The sequence below is a fragment of the Macaca thibetana genome, chromosome 9 (assembly GCF_024542745.1).
Source record: "Macaca thibetana thibetana isolate TM-01 chromosome 9, ASM2454274v1, whole genome shotgun sequence".
In the NCBI taxonomy this organism is placed as follows: Eukaryota; Metazoa; Chordata; class Mammalia; order Primates; family Cercopithecidae; genus Macaca; species Macaca thibetana.
The window spans coordinates 87,838,141-87,850,985 of NC_065586.1; the positions used below are offsets into that span (position 1 = coordinate 87,838,141).

At 36.6% G+C, this 12,845-nt stretch overlaps 1 protein-coding gene across 4 annotated transcripts in view; it reads left to right on the forward strand.

Moving 5' to 3' along the window:
- BTAF1 (B-TFIID TATA-box binding protein associated factor 1) overlaps positions 1-12,845 on the forward strand; it is a 105,825-nt gene that overhangs the window by 60,306 nt on the left and 32,674 nt on the right. For all 4 annotated transcript variants that reach the window (XM_050805593.1, XM_050805595.1, XM_050805594.1 and 1 more), the window contains 6 exons: positions 647-850; positions 5,590-6,016; positions 8,201-8,391; positions 9,776-9,929; positions 10,631-10,740; positions 12,467-12,668. In XM_050805593.1, the coding sequence (XP_050661550.1) occupies positions 647-850; positions 5,590-6,016; positions 8,201-8,391; positions 9,776-9,929; positions 10,631-10,740; positions 12,467-12,668 (1,288 nt within the window). The remainder of the gene's footprint in view (positions 1-646; positions 851-5,589; positions 6,017-8,200; positions 8,392-9,775; positions 9,930-10,630; positions 10,741-12,466; positions 12,669-12,845) is intronic.

Sequence of the window (12,845 nt, forward strand, 5' to 3'; positions counted from 1 at the left end):
CTCAGACTCAGCAGCAAGTGTTGACAGTTCGGTTTCTGGACACTCACAGAGCTTCATGGACTTACTCTGTGAAGCCCAGGCTGATCGCCCAGGCTGATCACCCAGATCCCACAGAACCCCTCATGGCTCACCACTGAGGCCATTTCCCCTCGGTTTGGGGCAGAAAACAACCAGAGAGAGTGGGAAGGGTTGGTTAAATTTGGGGGCAGGTAAGTAGCTTTTAAATTTTGTATCCACTTTTACAGTATGGCATGTGAAGCTTAGGGTTCACTGTTATCCAATAATGAGTTTTTAAATAACATTTTTAATTAGTGCATGATAGATGTTCTTTTCTGACTGATTTTTTTTTTTTTACAGTAATATACTTTAAAATCTGTGATATATATACACGTAAACTTTGGATAGGTAGAGAATGAAATTGTAATAGTTCCATATGCATGTTCTGTAGTCATTCATGTTAACATTTTACAATAATTTGGGTGTAATACCCTTTTTTCTGTGCAACTAACTGTTGTTTGGAGAAGTAACAGATTATAGATTCAATATAAGAAAGAATTTAGAACTTGGTAGTCTGCAAATGATGATTTCTGTATCTGTAAAGTTTATGTTCATATAGTTGCCCTATTTGTTGTCTGTTGTATTTTAGGAGTGTAAAGCTGTTACCTTAGCTGTGCAGCCACGTTTACTTGATATCCTTTCAGAACATTTATATTATGACGAAATTGCCGTTCCATTCACGCGAATGCAGAATGAATGTAAACAACTTATATCATCATTAGCTGATGTACATATTGAAGTTGGTAACAGAGTAAACAACAATGTTTTAACAATAGATCAAGCTAGTGACTTGGTGAGTAAAGAAATAACTTTCTTAATTATAGATAGAACATGAAATATAGGTTAGAAATTTGTCATGACATGTTTATCACAAAAACACATTAATTTGTTGAGTCTATATGTGGCTTGATAGCCTGTCAACTCTACCCTTTAGAAAAGATATTTCATTGTATAGGCTTTTCTTGAGATAAGAGAATAATGGAGGATTTTTTTTTAAAAACTAAAATTCTGATAAATCAATGCACCTTTATTAGAAAAAGCTATTATATTTTGTCATTTCAGTTTTGTTTAACACTGCAGAGTATAGAAAAAACTGCTTCTACAAGTTCCTGAGTACTACTTCCTGCTCTCAGCCTATAATGAAAATATTCAAACATATAGAAAAAGTGATGAAATTACATAACACTCATACTTAACAGCTAGATTTTATAGTTAACATTTTACCAGATTTACTTTATCACATATGTATTCACCTACCTACCCCTCTATCCAACCATGAATCTATCCAGGGCAGTTTTTTTTTTAATGCATTTCTAAGTAAGTTTCAGATATCATTATACTTCAGCATTTTATATAATTAACTAAAATTCAGTATTTGTTTATGATTTTTTGCTATTTTGAGGCAGAATTTATGTGCTAAAGCACACAAATCTTAGGTGGACCATTTGGTGAATTTTGACGGATGCATATACCTATGAAACCTGAACCCCTGTCAAGATACAGAACATTACCATCACCACTTCCCAGTAATCTCTGCCTCGCCCTGCCACCAAGTAACCATTATTCTCATTCCCCCCACAAAGATACATTACTTTTGCCTGTTCTAGACTTTCATGTAAATTGAGTCATACACTGTACTCTTTGGTGTAAGGGTTTTTCTTAGAATGGTGTTTTTGAAACTAATCTGTGTTATATATATATCAATAACTTATTCTTTTTTTATTGCTTGAGTTTTATTCATTGTATTATTATACCACAACTAGTTTAAGCCATTCTCCTGTTTATGGACACTTGGGCTGTTACCACTTTTTGTCTGTTGTGAACAAAGTCGCTATAAACATTCTTCTACAAGTCTTTGTGGACATCCGCTTTCATTTTTCTTGGGTAAATATATAGGAGTGGAATTGCTAAATCATAAGGTAGTTGTAGGTTTAGTTTTAGAAAAAACTATGGACTGTTCCCCAAAGAGATTGTATCATTTTACCCTCTGACCATCAATATGTGAGAGTTCTGGTTACTCCACATCATCAGTATTTGATGTGGTCAGTCCTTTCACTTTTAGTGATTGTGTGATAGTGTTACTGTGGTTTTAATTTCCATTTCCTTGATGACTAATATGTTGAATACTTTTTAATTTTTTATTGGTCATTTGTATATTTTTCATTTCTGAAGTATCTTTTTCAAAATATTGTCTACTTTGAATTAGGTTGTTGTTTGTTATTGAGTTGTGGGAGTTCTTTATGTATCCTGGATTCCAATCCTTTGTCAGATAGATGCTTTCTAAATATTTTTCTGGCAGTGAGTGGCTTGCTTTTTGATTCTCAGTGCTGTCTTTGGATGAGCAGATATTTTAAATTTTGGTGAATTCTATCAGTTGTTTTCTTTCATGGCTACTATGTTTTGTGACTTAAGTAATCTTTTTTTTTACTCTCCAAGTGGCAAAGGTATTCAGATATGTTTTCTTTTAAAGTTTTGTCATTTAATTTTTATGATTTATCATTCATTTGGAATTAATGTTTGTGTATAGTATGGAGTAGAGGTTGAGGTTTGTTTTTCTTATAGATATCTAATTTTTCCAACATTATTTATTGAAAATACTTTCCTTTCACTACTGGTGATTGTTTTGGCGCCTTTGTCAAAAACCAACTGAAGTTATAAAGTATGGCTGTGTATCTGGGCTCCATTTGTTCAGTCTGTTTGTCTTTCCTTATGCCAGCATCCATGCTTCATTACAGCAGCTTTGTGCTTAGTAAGTGCATGAGGTTAGGTGTAGTATATATGAGTTCTTCCTTTTTTAGGTATAGGATCAGAAGTTGAGCCACTTCATTTATGTTGGTCCCCATGAAAATAGTAATCTTCATTTTTTATCCCCATTTCTAGATGAATAATATAGTTGAATTTTTTTGCTTTCACCTGTGAGAGAAAGCTAAAATTGCTGTTTTTTTCCCCCTGGGTTCTCTTCTTTTATAACGTTATTTTCCTGATTGTTGTTATTCTGTAAGTTTTCCTTTTTGCCTCCTCTCCCTATTTTTTGCCTGTCTGGAATTAAATCTCAAATTTTCTTGAGTCTGGGTTCCCTGCCTACTATTTCTGGGAACTTTTATTTTTTAAGCTCATCAAATGGCCCCTTTAAGATTTGCTTATTCAGATCTTTTACTCTTCAGTTGTTTTGACTTGGGCTAGAAGACAAGCATAAATATCAGAATCACTGGGAGAAACTTTTTTTTCTTTTTTCTTTTTTCTTTTCCTCGAAGAGACTTTTGAGGGAAGGGCAGTTTTCAAAGGAGCCACTTTTTGTGTCTTTCATTGAATCCCTATTTTCCTGTTACCTGCCAAATATAGACATTTCCCTGCTGTCTATCTTTGTCTCTTTCACCATTCTCATGATTTAGTTCCTACCCATGTACTGTGTGGTATCTACTGTCAATCTTTCTTACATTCTCTTTTAGGCATTTTTACTTAAATATCTCACTGTCACTTCACACTGAACCCAACAAAAACTGGATTTTTTTTTTTTTTGGACAAAGATATTCTTTTTATTCCAGTCACAAATCTTGTCAGCATTTTCTTTCAGAAAGTCTCATGTGTTTAGGCCAGGCACAGTGGCTCACACCTGTAACTCCAGCACTTTGGGAGGCCGAGGTGGGCGGATCATGAGGTCAGGAGATCGAGACCATCCTGGCTGACACAGTGAAACCCCATCTCTACTAAAAATATAAAAAATTAGCCGGGCGTGGTGGCGGGCGCCTGTAGTCCCAGCTACTCGGGAGGCTGAGGCGGGAGAATGGCGTGAACCCAGGAGGTGGAACTTGCAGTGAGCCGAGATCATGCCACTGCACTCCAGCCTGGGCCACAGAGCGAGACTCCGTCTCAAAAAAATAAATAAATAAAATAAAGTCTCATGTTTAATCTCTCCTCTATTTCCATTATCAGAGCCCAGTCAGATCTTAGTACTTTATATCTAGGTCCAGGTTCATCTCCAGGGCTCCAGGCAGCCTCTGGTCCATTTCATCCTGCATGCTGTGCTAGACTAGCAATGCTCTTTTTGTGCCACCCTGAACATCCCTCTCCTGCTTAAAAACATTATTTTCCTTTTCCTTGCTTTTTCATTTTTATCTTTCTTCTTTTCATCACCTTCTTCTAAATTCTCCATCTCTTATCTCCTCATTATTTCTCGGACTTTCTCTACATGCCCAGTTAGCTTTCTTCTTGCAGAAGTACACTACACTCATTCACTTCTGCTCATTCTCACTTCTGGGCCTGAGCTTCTCTTTCCTTTGCCAGGAATTCCCCACCCCTAACCCTCTGTGCTCATCCAGAGTTCATCTCTTTTTCTGCATGTTGTGCTCAAGCCATGATAAACTTTTCAATTCCATGGACAATGTCCTGTTTTCCACTCCCTACCTCACTTTGTTTGCCAAGATGTCCCTATAATCCCTGATTGGCCTGTTCTTTAAAAACGAAGCATAAGTGTTACCCTCCTCTGGCAAGTATCCCACTAATATCTTCTTCTAAGAAGGATTAAGCAATGCTCTGTATTCCCACAGCAACTTGCACTTAGTGCAGTTATATGTTACATTTTCTTAATTCTTTATTTATATCTCTCCCACGTTAGTCTCTGCATTTTTTGAGCATATTAAGACATTATGTCTTATCTTTTAATAAATATTGGTTGAATGAATTAATTTGGGGGTAACTGGGAGGCTTTTCCTCAGTTGTCTACAGTCATTGAAAAGTGACATGAGCATAGTGGATTTAGGACAGTGTTTTGAAACTTTTTAGCATTGTAACCCTGTTTCATATAAATCTTATACATTGTACATTTCAAATGGGTAATTTTTGTGGAATGCAAATTATATCTGAATAAAATTGTTAAAAAAAGATGAGCTGAACAGTCTTTTAATGGGGCTTGTAAAGTAGTCTGATACAACAGTCCTGTAGTCTTAGACAGCTGTTGGTAATTAAGTGAATGATAACTGCACCATTTTGTTCTGTTTTGTTTTGTTTCTTTTTCTTCCATTGCCTGGGCATCTCCACCAGAAGGGAGGTTAAAGAAAGAATGAGAATGATTCAGTTAGCAACACTTTGCCACTTAGTAAACAGCCCCTCAAGTTTTTGTGAGTTTTAGAGTTGAAAATATTTTTCCCAAAAAGAAGTTTGTGAGTTTTGGAATTCCTTAATGAACAGTTAGTTTATATTTGCCTATAGCTTTCTCGTTTCACCGGAGTACTCTGTGGGTGTTAAATGTGATTTTCCTCAAAGCCATTAGACATATTTAAAGGTTAGGTAATTTTATTCTTCTCAAGAGAATGTCTTTCTTAAAGAATATAATGCTAATGTTAAATTTCAGTCAGATTAAGATAAAGTTTAGTTGGGACGTTTCAGACATTAGTTTACTGAGTACTAAAACAATACTACATATTGTGGAAACCAAAATTGAAACAGAAAGCTTGCTGTCTACCCTTTAGGAGCTTACATTCTGTTTGGGGTTGATATGATTAATGATTTTTAATTTCTTTTTTTTTTTAATAGGTCACTACTGTTTTTAATGAAGCCACATCATCTTTCGATTTAAATCCTCAAGTGTTACAACAGTTAGATAGTAAACGTCAGCAGGTCCAAATGACAGTTACAGAGACCAACCAGGAGTGGCAAGTGTTGCAGTTGAGAGTGCATACTTTTGCTGCCTGTGCAGTTGTGAGCTTGCAGCAGCTTCCGGAGAAATTAAATCCTATCATAAAACCATTAATGGAGACAATTAAAAAAGAAGAGAATACACTAGTGCAAAACTATGCAGCTCAGTGCATAGCTAAACTCCTTCAGCAGTGCACAACAAGGACGCCCTGTCCCAATTCAAAAATTATTAAAAACCTCTGTAGCTCACTTTGTGTGGACCCATATCTAACTCCTTGTGTCACATGTCCAGTACCAACACAAAGTGGCCAGGAAAATTCTAAAGGTATATACCTAAACTTTTATTTGGGGTAGAGAAATAACCTTTTAAAGTTGTTTTTGTTAAGTTATGGGTATAATTAAAGCACAAAGCCAGTTCATGTTAATGCTTTTTCCCCTTCTGAGATAAAAGACTTAATTATAACAAAACTCTTTGTTACATGAATTTGCACATATTGCTTATCAGTCACAAGCCTTTAAGTTCAAATAAGCCATTCATAGATCTGATAGCTGATATAAGATGACTGAAATCTGTAAGACAGGTGTTCACCTTTACCTTTGCCTTCAAAACCATCATTATATGGTTTACTGTCTCAAACTAGAAAAGTTGATTGTGTCAAATGTTATTTAATGAATTTTTTTTTTTTGCTTAATCAAAGGAGCAACCCTATTGACTGGAAAAGTTATTATAAAATCTTTGGTTTCCCTAATTTAGTGCATGTTTTATGAGATTAGTGAACTTTTAGTACTTTTGGTAAATAATACTTAACCAACTTTTTTGTTTTCACTTGGAGAATTTATATGGAAAATGAGAACTGTCCTCTGCAGGCGGGTCTTAAAGACCAATGTTTCCTTCATACGACTCAGTCCTGTATGATTTTTGTATGTGTGATTGTTAACAAGATATTGGGAGAACAAATTATTTGAAATGTAATAGACTTACAGCTTTAGTGCAGCATAGATCTTGAAAAATATGTGAATGAACTAGAAGAAGATGGACATTTTGAATATTAACATCTTAAAAATGCAATGGGGTCATTCCCTGCCCCCCCCCCCCCCGTTACCTGCCCTACTCCATTGCTATGTAAGGCAGCATTATTTTGCAGTGGCCAATGTTTTTTTGAATTCATGGTGACTCTGGACTTTCCTTTTAGAGAAAATTTGTTTGAGATATTTTTTAATGTTTCTCGTTATGCTTAGGCACAATAATTTTTTAAAAAGTAGTAGACCAGGCCGGGCACGGCGGCTCACGCCTGTAATCCTAGCACTTTGGGAGGCCGAGGCGGGCGGATCACCTGAGGTCAGGAGTTCAAGACCAGCCTGACCAAAATGGAGAAATCTCATCTCAACTAAAAATACAAAAATTAGTCAGGCGTGGTGGCGCATGCCTGTATCCCAGCTACTTGGGAGGGTGAGACAGGAGAATGGCTTCAACCTGAGAGGTGCAGGTTGTGGTGAGCTGAGATCGCGCCATTGCATTCCAGCCTGGGCAACAAGAGTGAAGCTCCGTCTGAAAAAAAAAATTAATTAATTAATAGGCCGGGGCCAGGTGGTGCCTCATGCCTGTAATCCCAGCACTTTAGGAGGTCGAGGTGGGCCGATAACTTGAGGCAAGGAGTTCGAGACCAGCCTGGCCAACATGGTGATACCCCATCTCTACTAAAAAAAATATATAAAAATTATCTGGACGTGGTGGCACGCGTCTGTAATCCCAGCTACTTGGGAGGCTGAGGCACGAGAATCACTTTAACCTGGGAAGCAGAGGTTGCAGTGAGCCAAGATTGCACCACTGCACTCCAGCCTAGGTGACAGAGTGAGACTCCATTTCAAAAACAACAACAACAACAACAACAAATTAATAGGCTGGGCATGGTGGCTCATGCCTATAATCCCAACATTTTGGGAGACAGAGGCGGGCAGATGGAGTGAGCTCAGGAGTTTGAGACCAGCCTGGGCAACATGGTGAAACCCTGTCTCTTCAAAAAATAAAAAAATTACCTGGGTGTGGTGGTGTGTGCCTGTAGTCCTAGCTCTTCAGGAGGCTGAGGTGGGAGGGTTGGATCGCTTGAGCCTAGGAGGTGGAGGTTGCAGTGAGCTGAGACCGTGGCACTACTGTCCAGCCTGGGCAACAGAGAAAGACCCTGTCTCAAAAAGAAAATTATATATATATATATATGTGTGTGTATATATATATACACACACACACACTAACTGAAGGCACAATAATTTTTTCATGTGCTGTTTCTCATTGTTCAGATGATGACTCTGCGACCTGAATTGTATTAGGTATAAATCCTATTTAAATAAGACTATTTTATTGCCATTCCATTGTCTAAAGAAAATGTCATTGGCCTATAAAAGTTGAGGCCTAAAAGACATAGTTTAAAAATGTTGCATCTCTTACGGAGCCGAAAACATTTGGTATCACCAATATTATGATTAAAAGATTATTTGACTTTTTTCTTATTAGGATCCACCTCAGAAAAAGATGGAATGCACCATACTGTCACCAAGCACAGAGGTATAATTACACTCTACAGGCACCAGAAAGCTGCCTTTGCTATCACAAGTAGGCGAGGTCCTACCCCCAAAGCAGTAAAAGCTCAAATAGCAGATCTTCCTGCAGGAAGTAGTGGAAATATTCTTGTTGAACTTGATGAGGTAAATAGTTTTTTTCTTTGAATGCTTTGATTTTAAACAAATATCTGGCTTACAAATTGAGAACTAAGTTGTATTAGCTTCCAAAACTGTTTTTAAGTGAAAGGACTGGGATTAATTTTTGGAGTACTCCAACAATATGATCCAGAAAAATGGCAAACTTCAAATTTCTCATGTCTTTTGTAATTTTTACCAGCTTAACTTTATCTTCCTAGGCAAGACAGCCTTGTAAACTAATTCAGTCCTATAGCAGTGACTGTAGAGAAGGTGTTGAATAATAGTGAAAGCTAACTTTTCTCTGTCCTTTCAATGCACAAATGTCATATAATTGCCACCCACCTGACTTTTTTAGTCAATTTGATGTTTATTAAATGCATAGTGTGAGGTAGGGTTCTATATTTTCCATATGAACAGCTATTTATCCTACTATTGAATCCTTTCCTCTCTGATTTATAATGGCACCTCTGTTATATATCATGCTTCATATGTGTGAGGGTTTCCATTATTCAGGCTTTCCATTATTTCCCATTGATCCACCTGTTACACAGTACAGTCTTAACCAGTGGTTTTTTAAAAAGTGTTTTGTTTTGAAAATCTCATAGTCACATTATTAGCAATGGAATGAATGCTCTCTATGCATTGCAAGGCATAGGAATTTACCTCGGTTCAGCAGTAAACCATCAATACTAAAAGACATGTTTCTGTAAAATACAGGTCTCTTTTAAGTTTCTTTTTAAAATCAACAGCTTATTATCTATATTTCCCTTAAAACATTCTGTAAAGTCTTTTTCACTGACAATATTTCCCTATAATAATTTTAATAACAATTTTACTGTGATTTTGATATTTATATCTCTGTAGTTTGCATAGTTATTCCTCCAATTAAACATAATTTAAAAAATATATATTAATATCTTTGGGGGGACAGATTTATGGACTAATTACTACTGAATAAGAATTATTAATCTTGGGGTTAGCTTAAACAGATGATCTTGTTCTATCCCTTAAGTGAGTATAAATAAGGACACATCATTTTGTCTATCTTCTCTTTAGCTGACAAGTTTCTTTGGGGTAGAGAGAAGGAAGAAAAAAAAATGTCACTTAGGACTATCTCTAGAAACAGCACATATCCTTCTGTTCCTTATCCTCAACCCCAAAAAAGTGTTTTACTTTTGACACAAAAATCTAGTTAGGTGTTGTAGGCCCCTGTAAATTTAATTATTGGGAAATGTTTATAATTGTGATAAACATGTCTAATAATTGCTTACTTGGTTAGTGATAACCTTATGAATTCTTAGATGGTGACTTTTAAATTCTCTTGATAAAATTTTAAATGTATTATGATTTTTTTCTGAAATTCTGTTTTTATCTAACATTTAATTTTAAGGCCCAGAAGCCTTACCTGGTACAACGGAGAGGAGCTGAATTTGCTTTGACAACTATAGTAAAGCATTTTGGTGGTGAAATGGCAGTGAAGTTGCCGCATCTCTGGGATGCTATGGTTGGCCCATTGAGGAATACAATCGACATAAATAATTTTGGTATACACATATTTTTATGAGTCCAATTTTTAACAGATTTTAATGTCTATTAATTAAATATTTCCTTATAAAATAAAAATGCCTCTATGCCTCTACCTGTTTATTCCAGACCAGCTGGTAAGTTTTAAAATGGAAACTTGGTTTAAAAAACACAAACACATTTATTTTAAAAAAGAGATACTTGGGTTGGGCGCGATGGCTCACACCTGTAATCCCAGCACTTTGGGAGGTCCAGGTGGGCGGATCACTTGAGGTCAGGAGTCTGAGACCAACCTGGCCAACGTGGCAAAACCCCGTCTCTAGTAAAAATGCAAAAATTAGCTGGGTGTGGTGGCACACGTCTGTGGTCCCAGCTACTCTGGAGGCTGAGGCAGAAGGATTGCTTGAACTCTGGGAGTGAAAGTTGCAGTGAGCTGAAATTATGCCACTGCACTGCAGTCTGGATGACAGAGCGAGACTCTGTCTCAAAAAAAAAAAAAATTTTTTTTTTTTGGAAGAGATACTTGAAATGGATCATTATGTTTAAGTTCTTTGGTTGCTCTACATGTAGTACTCCAGCACTTAAGGTCTTGGCATTTAATTTTAACACTAAAAAGCAAAATTGACTCTCCTATGCTAGCTGAAAAAGTGCTAAAAGTTTTTGTGTGCTCTAGATTTTGAAAAATTATTTGCCAGATAATACAGACAATATATTTTAACAGATGGAAAATCCCTCCTGGAAAAGGGAGATAGCCCTGCTCAAGAATTGGTGAATTCTCTGCAAGTTTTTGAAACAGCAGCAGCTTCAATGGATTCTGAGCTTCATCCCTTGGTAACTAACTAATGCAAGTGTAATATACAAGTGATCTTATTAAAAAGTCTTAAGGTTTAAAAGGTACAACTTTGATGTCATCCTTAGTAATTGCATTTTTCTTTGCTGTGGTATAACTAGATTCCTCCTTTACTAACAGTGCAACTCTTGTGGGCTTTGATGTAGACCTGGCTGCTTGAATTTGAGAGAAAACCCAACCTGGAAGCTTAGAATGTGGGGGAATTGAGGGAAGGACTCTGATGGCACAGGAGCCAGACATAAATAGGGAAGAAAACTGCAGCCCTGTTCATCCAGATGATCCTAATAATATAGCTCCAAGAAAGGAAAAGCATATATAATGAAATCTGTTTCCTAGATAAGTATAAAGGTGAAAGGAGTTATCTGCCTAAGGTGAAGCTGGTCAGTGCAAAGATAGAACATTGGTTTGTGATTTTTTTTTAAAACTATTAAAATGTTTCTTATAAAAGAATTAGGACAGAGGGAGGAGGAAAATAGAGAATTCCCTGGTTTTTTTTTTTCATAAGAGAGTATTATTCTTTTCATGTATCTTCAATAAGAAGCTCTCTGCAGTTTACCCCATTTTGAAGGATATTAGCCCAGTTCTCTTTTGTTATTTAACACAAAAGGGAAAATCTATCAGAGGGTAGAGAAGAATGGATTTTTTTGTACACAGTAATAAAGTATGTCCTTTTACTTGTTAAAAGTTCTGCTGATTTACTATTAGTAAAGAAAAGTAGGCCAGGCGTGGTGGCTCACACCTGTAATCCTAGCAGTTTGAGAGGCCAAGGTGGGTGAATCATGAGGTCAGGAGTTCAAGACCAGCCTGCCCAATATGGTGAAACCCCATCTCTACTAAAAATACAAAAATTAGCCGGGCGTGGTGGGACACGCCTGTAGTCCCAGCTACTCGGGAGACTGAGGCAGGAGAATCACTGGAACCCGGGAGGCCGAGGTTGCAGTGAGCTGAGATTGCGCCACTGCACTCTAGCCTAGGCAACAGAGCAAGACTTGGGCTCAAAAGAAAAAGAAAAAAAGAAAAAACAACAAAAAAAAGAAGAGTCCATCTGTATGGTCTTAACCTCCATAATTAGCAACATGCATTCAGCTGAACTGTAAGGCACATCAAACTGTTGAACAGATACCTGGCTCATCAGCATTAATTCTGGTGTTCCATGCAGCAGACATTTAATAATAAGGTGCTGTCATAATGCTGTTGTGATTATAACACCTATGGTAAGCCAGAAAGCTACAGTGGAAGATACCTACCGAAGTATGGTGCTAGAATAAAATCGGTAACACTCAAGCCACTGAATAAAAAATATGTACCTAAACCTAAATTAGTGCTACCAAATTTAGAGGGGGCTGGTGATGTGTGGTGCTGTTTTTCCAGCCTCAGTAGGAGAATCTTGCCAAGTACTTTTCGGTTTGTTTCCTGTTAATTTTGGAAAGAATTGAGTGTTCCTGTATGCCTAAGAGAGGATATGAGCAGAAGAGAGGTTCTATACCCTTTTTTCCCTTCTTTTTGAAAGAGTTGTAATACATTAGTTTGGATTTGGATTAGATTTCTATTGAGAATGTTTTGACAGTAATGTTTTGAAGTATTTGGAGGTATTTTTAGAGTCACTTAGAATATTGAAAACTTTCCTGAGTATGGGCTATTATAGTTACATATTAAACAGTATTTTCCTAATAAGAATTCTAATTGTCATTAACTTTTTGTTTTTAGTTGGTCCAGCATTTGCTACATCTTTATATGTGCCTTCAGTACCCCAGTACTGCAGTGAGGCACATGGCTGCTCGTTGTGTAGGAGTCATGAGCAAAATAGCTACCATGGAAACAATGAATATTTTTTTGGAGAAGGTTCTTCCATGGCTGGGAGCAATTGATGACAGTGTCAAACAAGAGGGTGCAATTGAAGCACTTGCCTGTATCCTTTTTTATTTGACAAACTGTTGAGGAATTATATTCATTTCACTTAAGGATAATTAAAATGAAATTGATGTATTCAAATATGCACATAAATAACCTGCCTTGTTCCAAAAAATACCTATTCTTTTTACATCTTATTTTGAAATATTTTCGTATTTTATTACAAATATGTTAC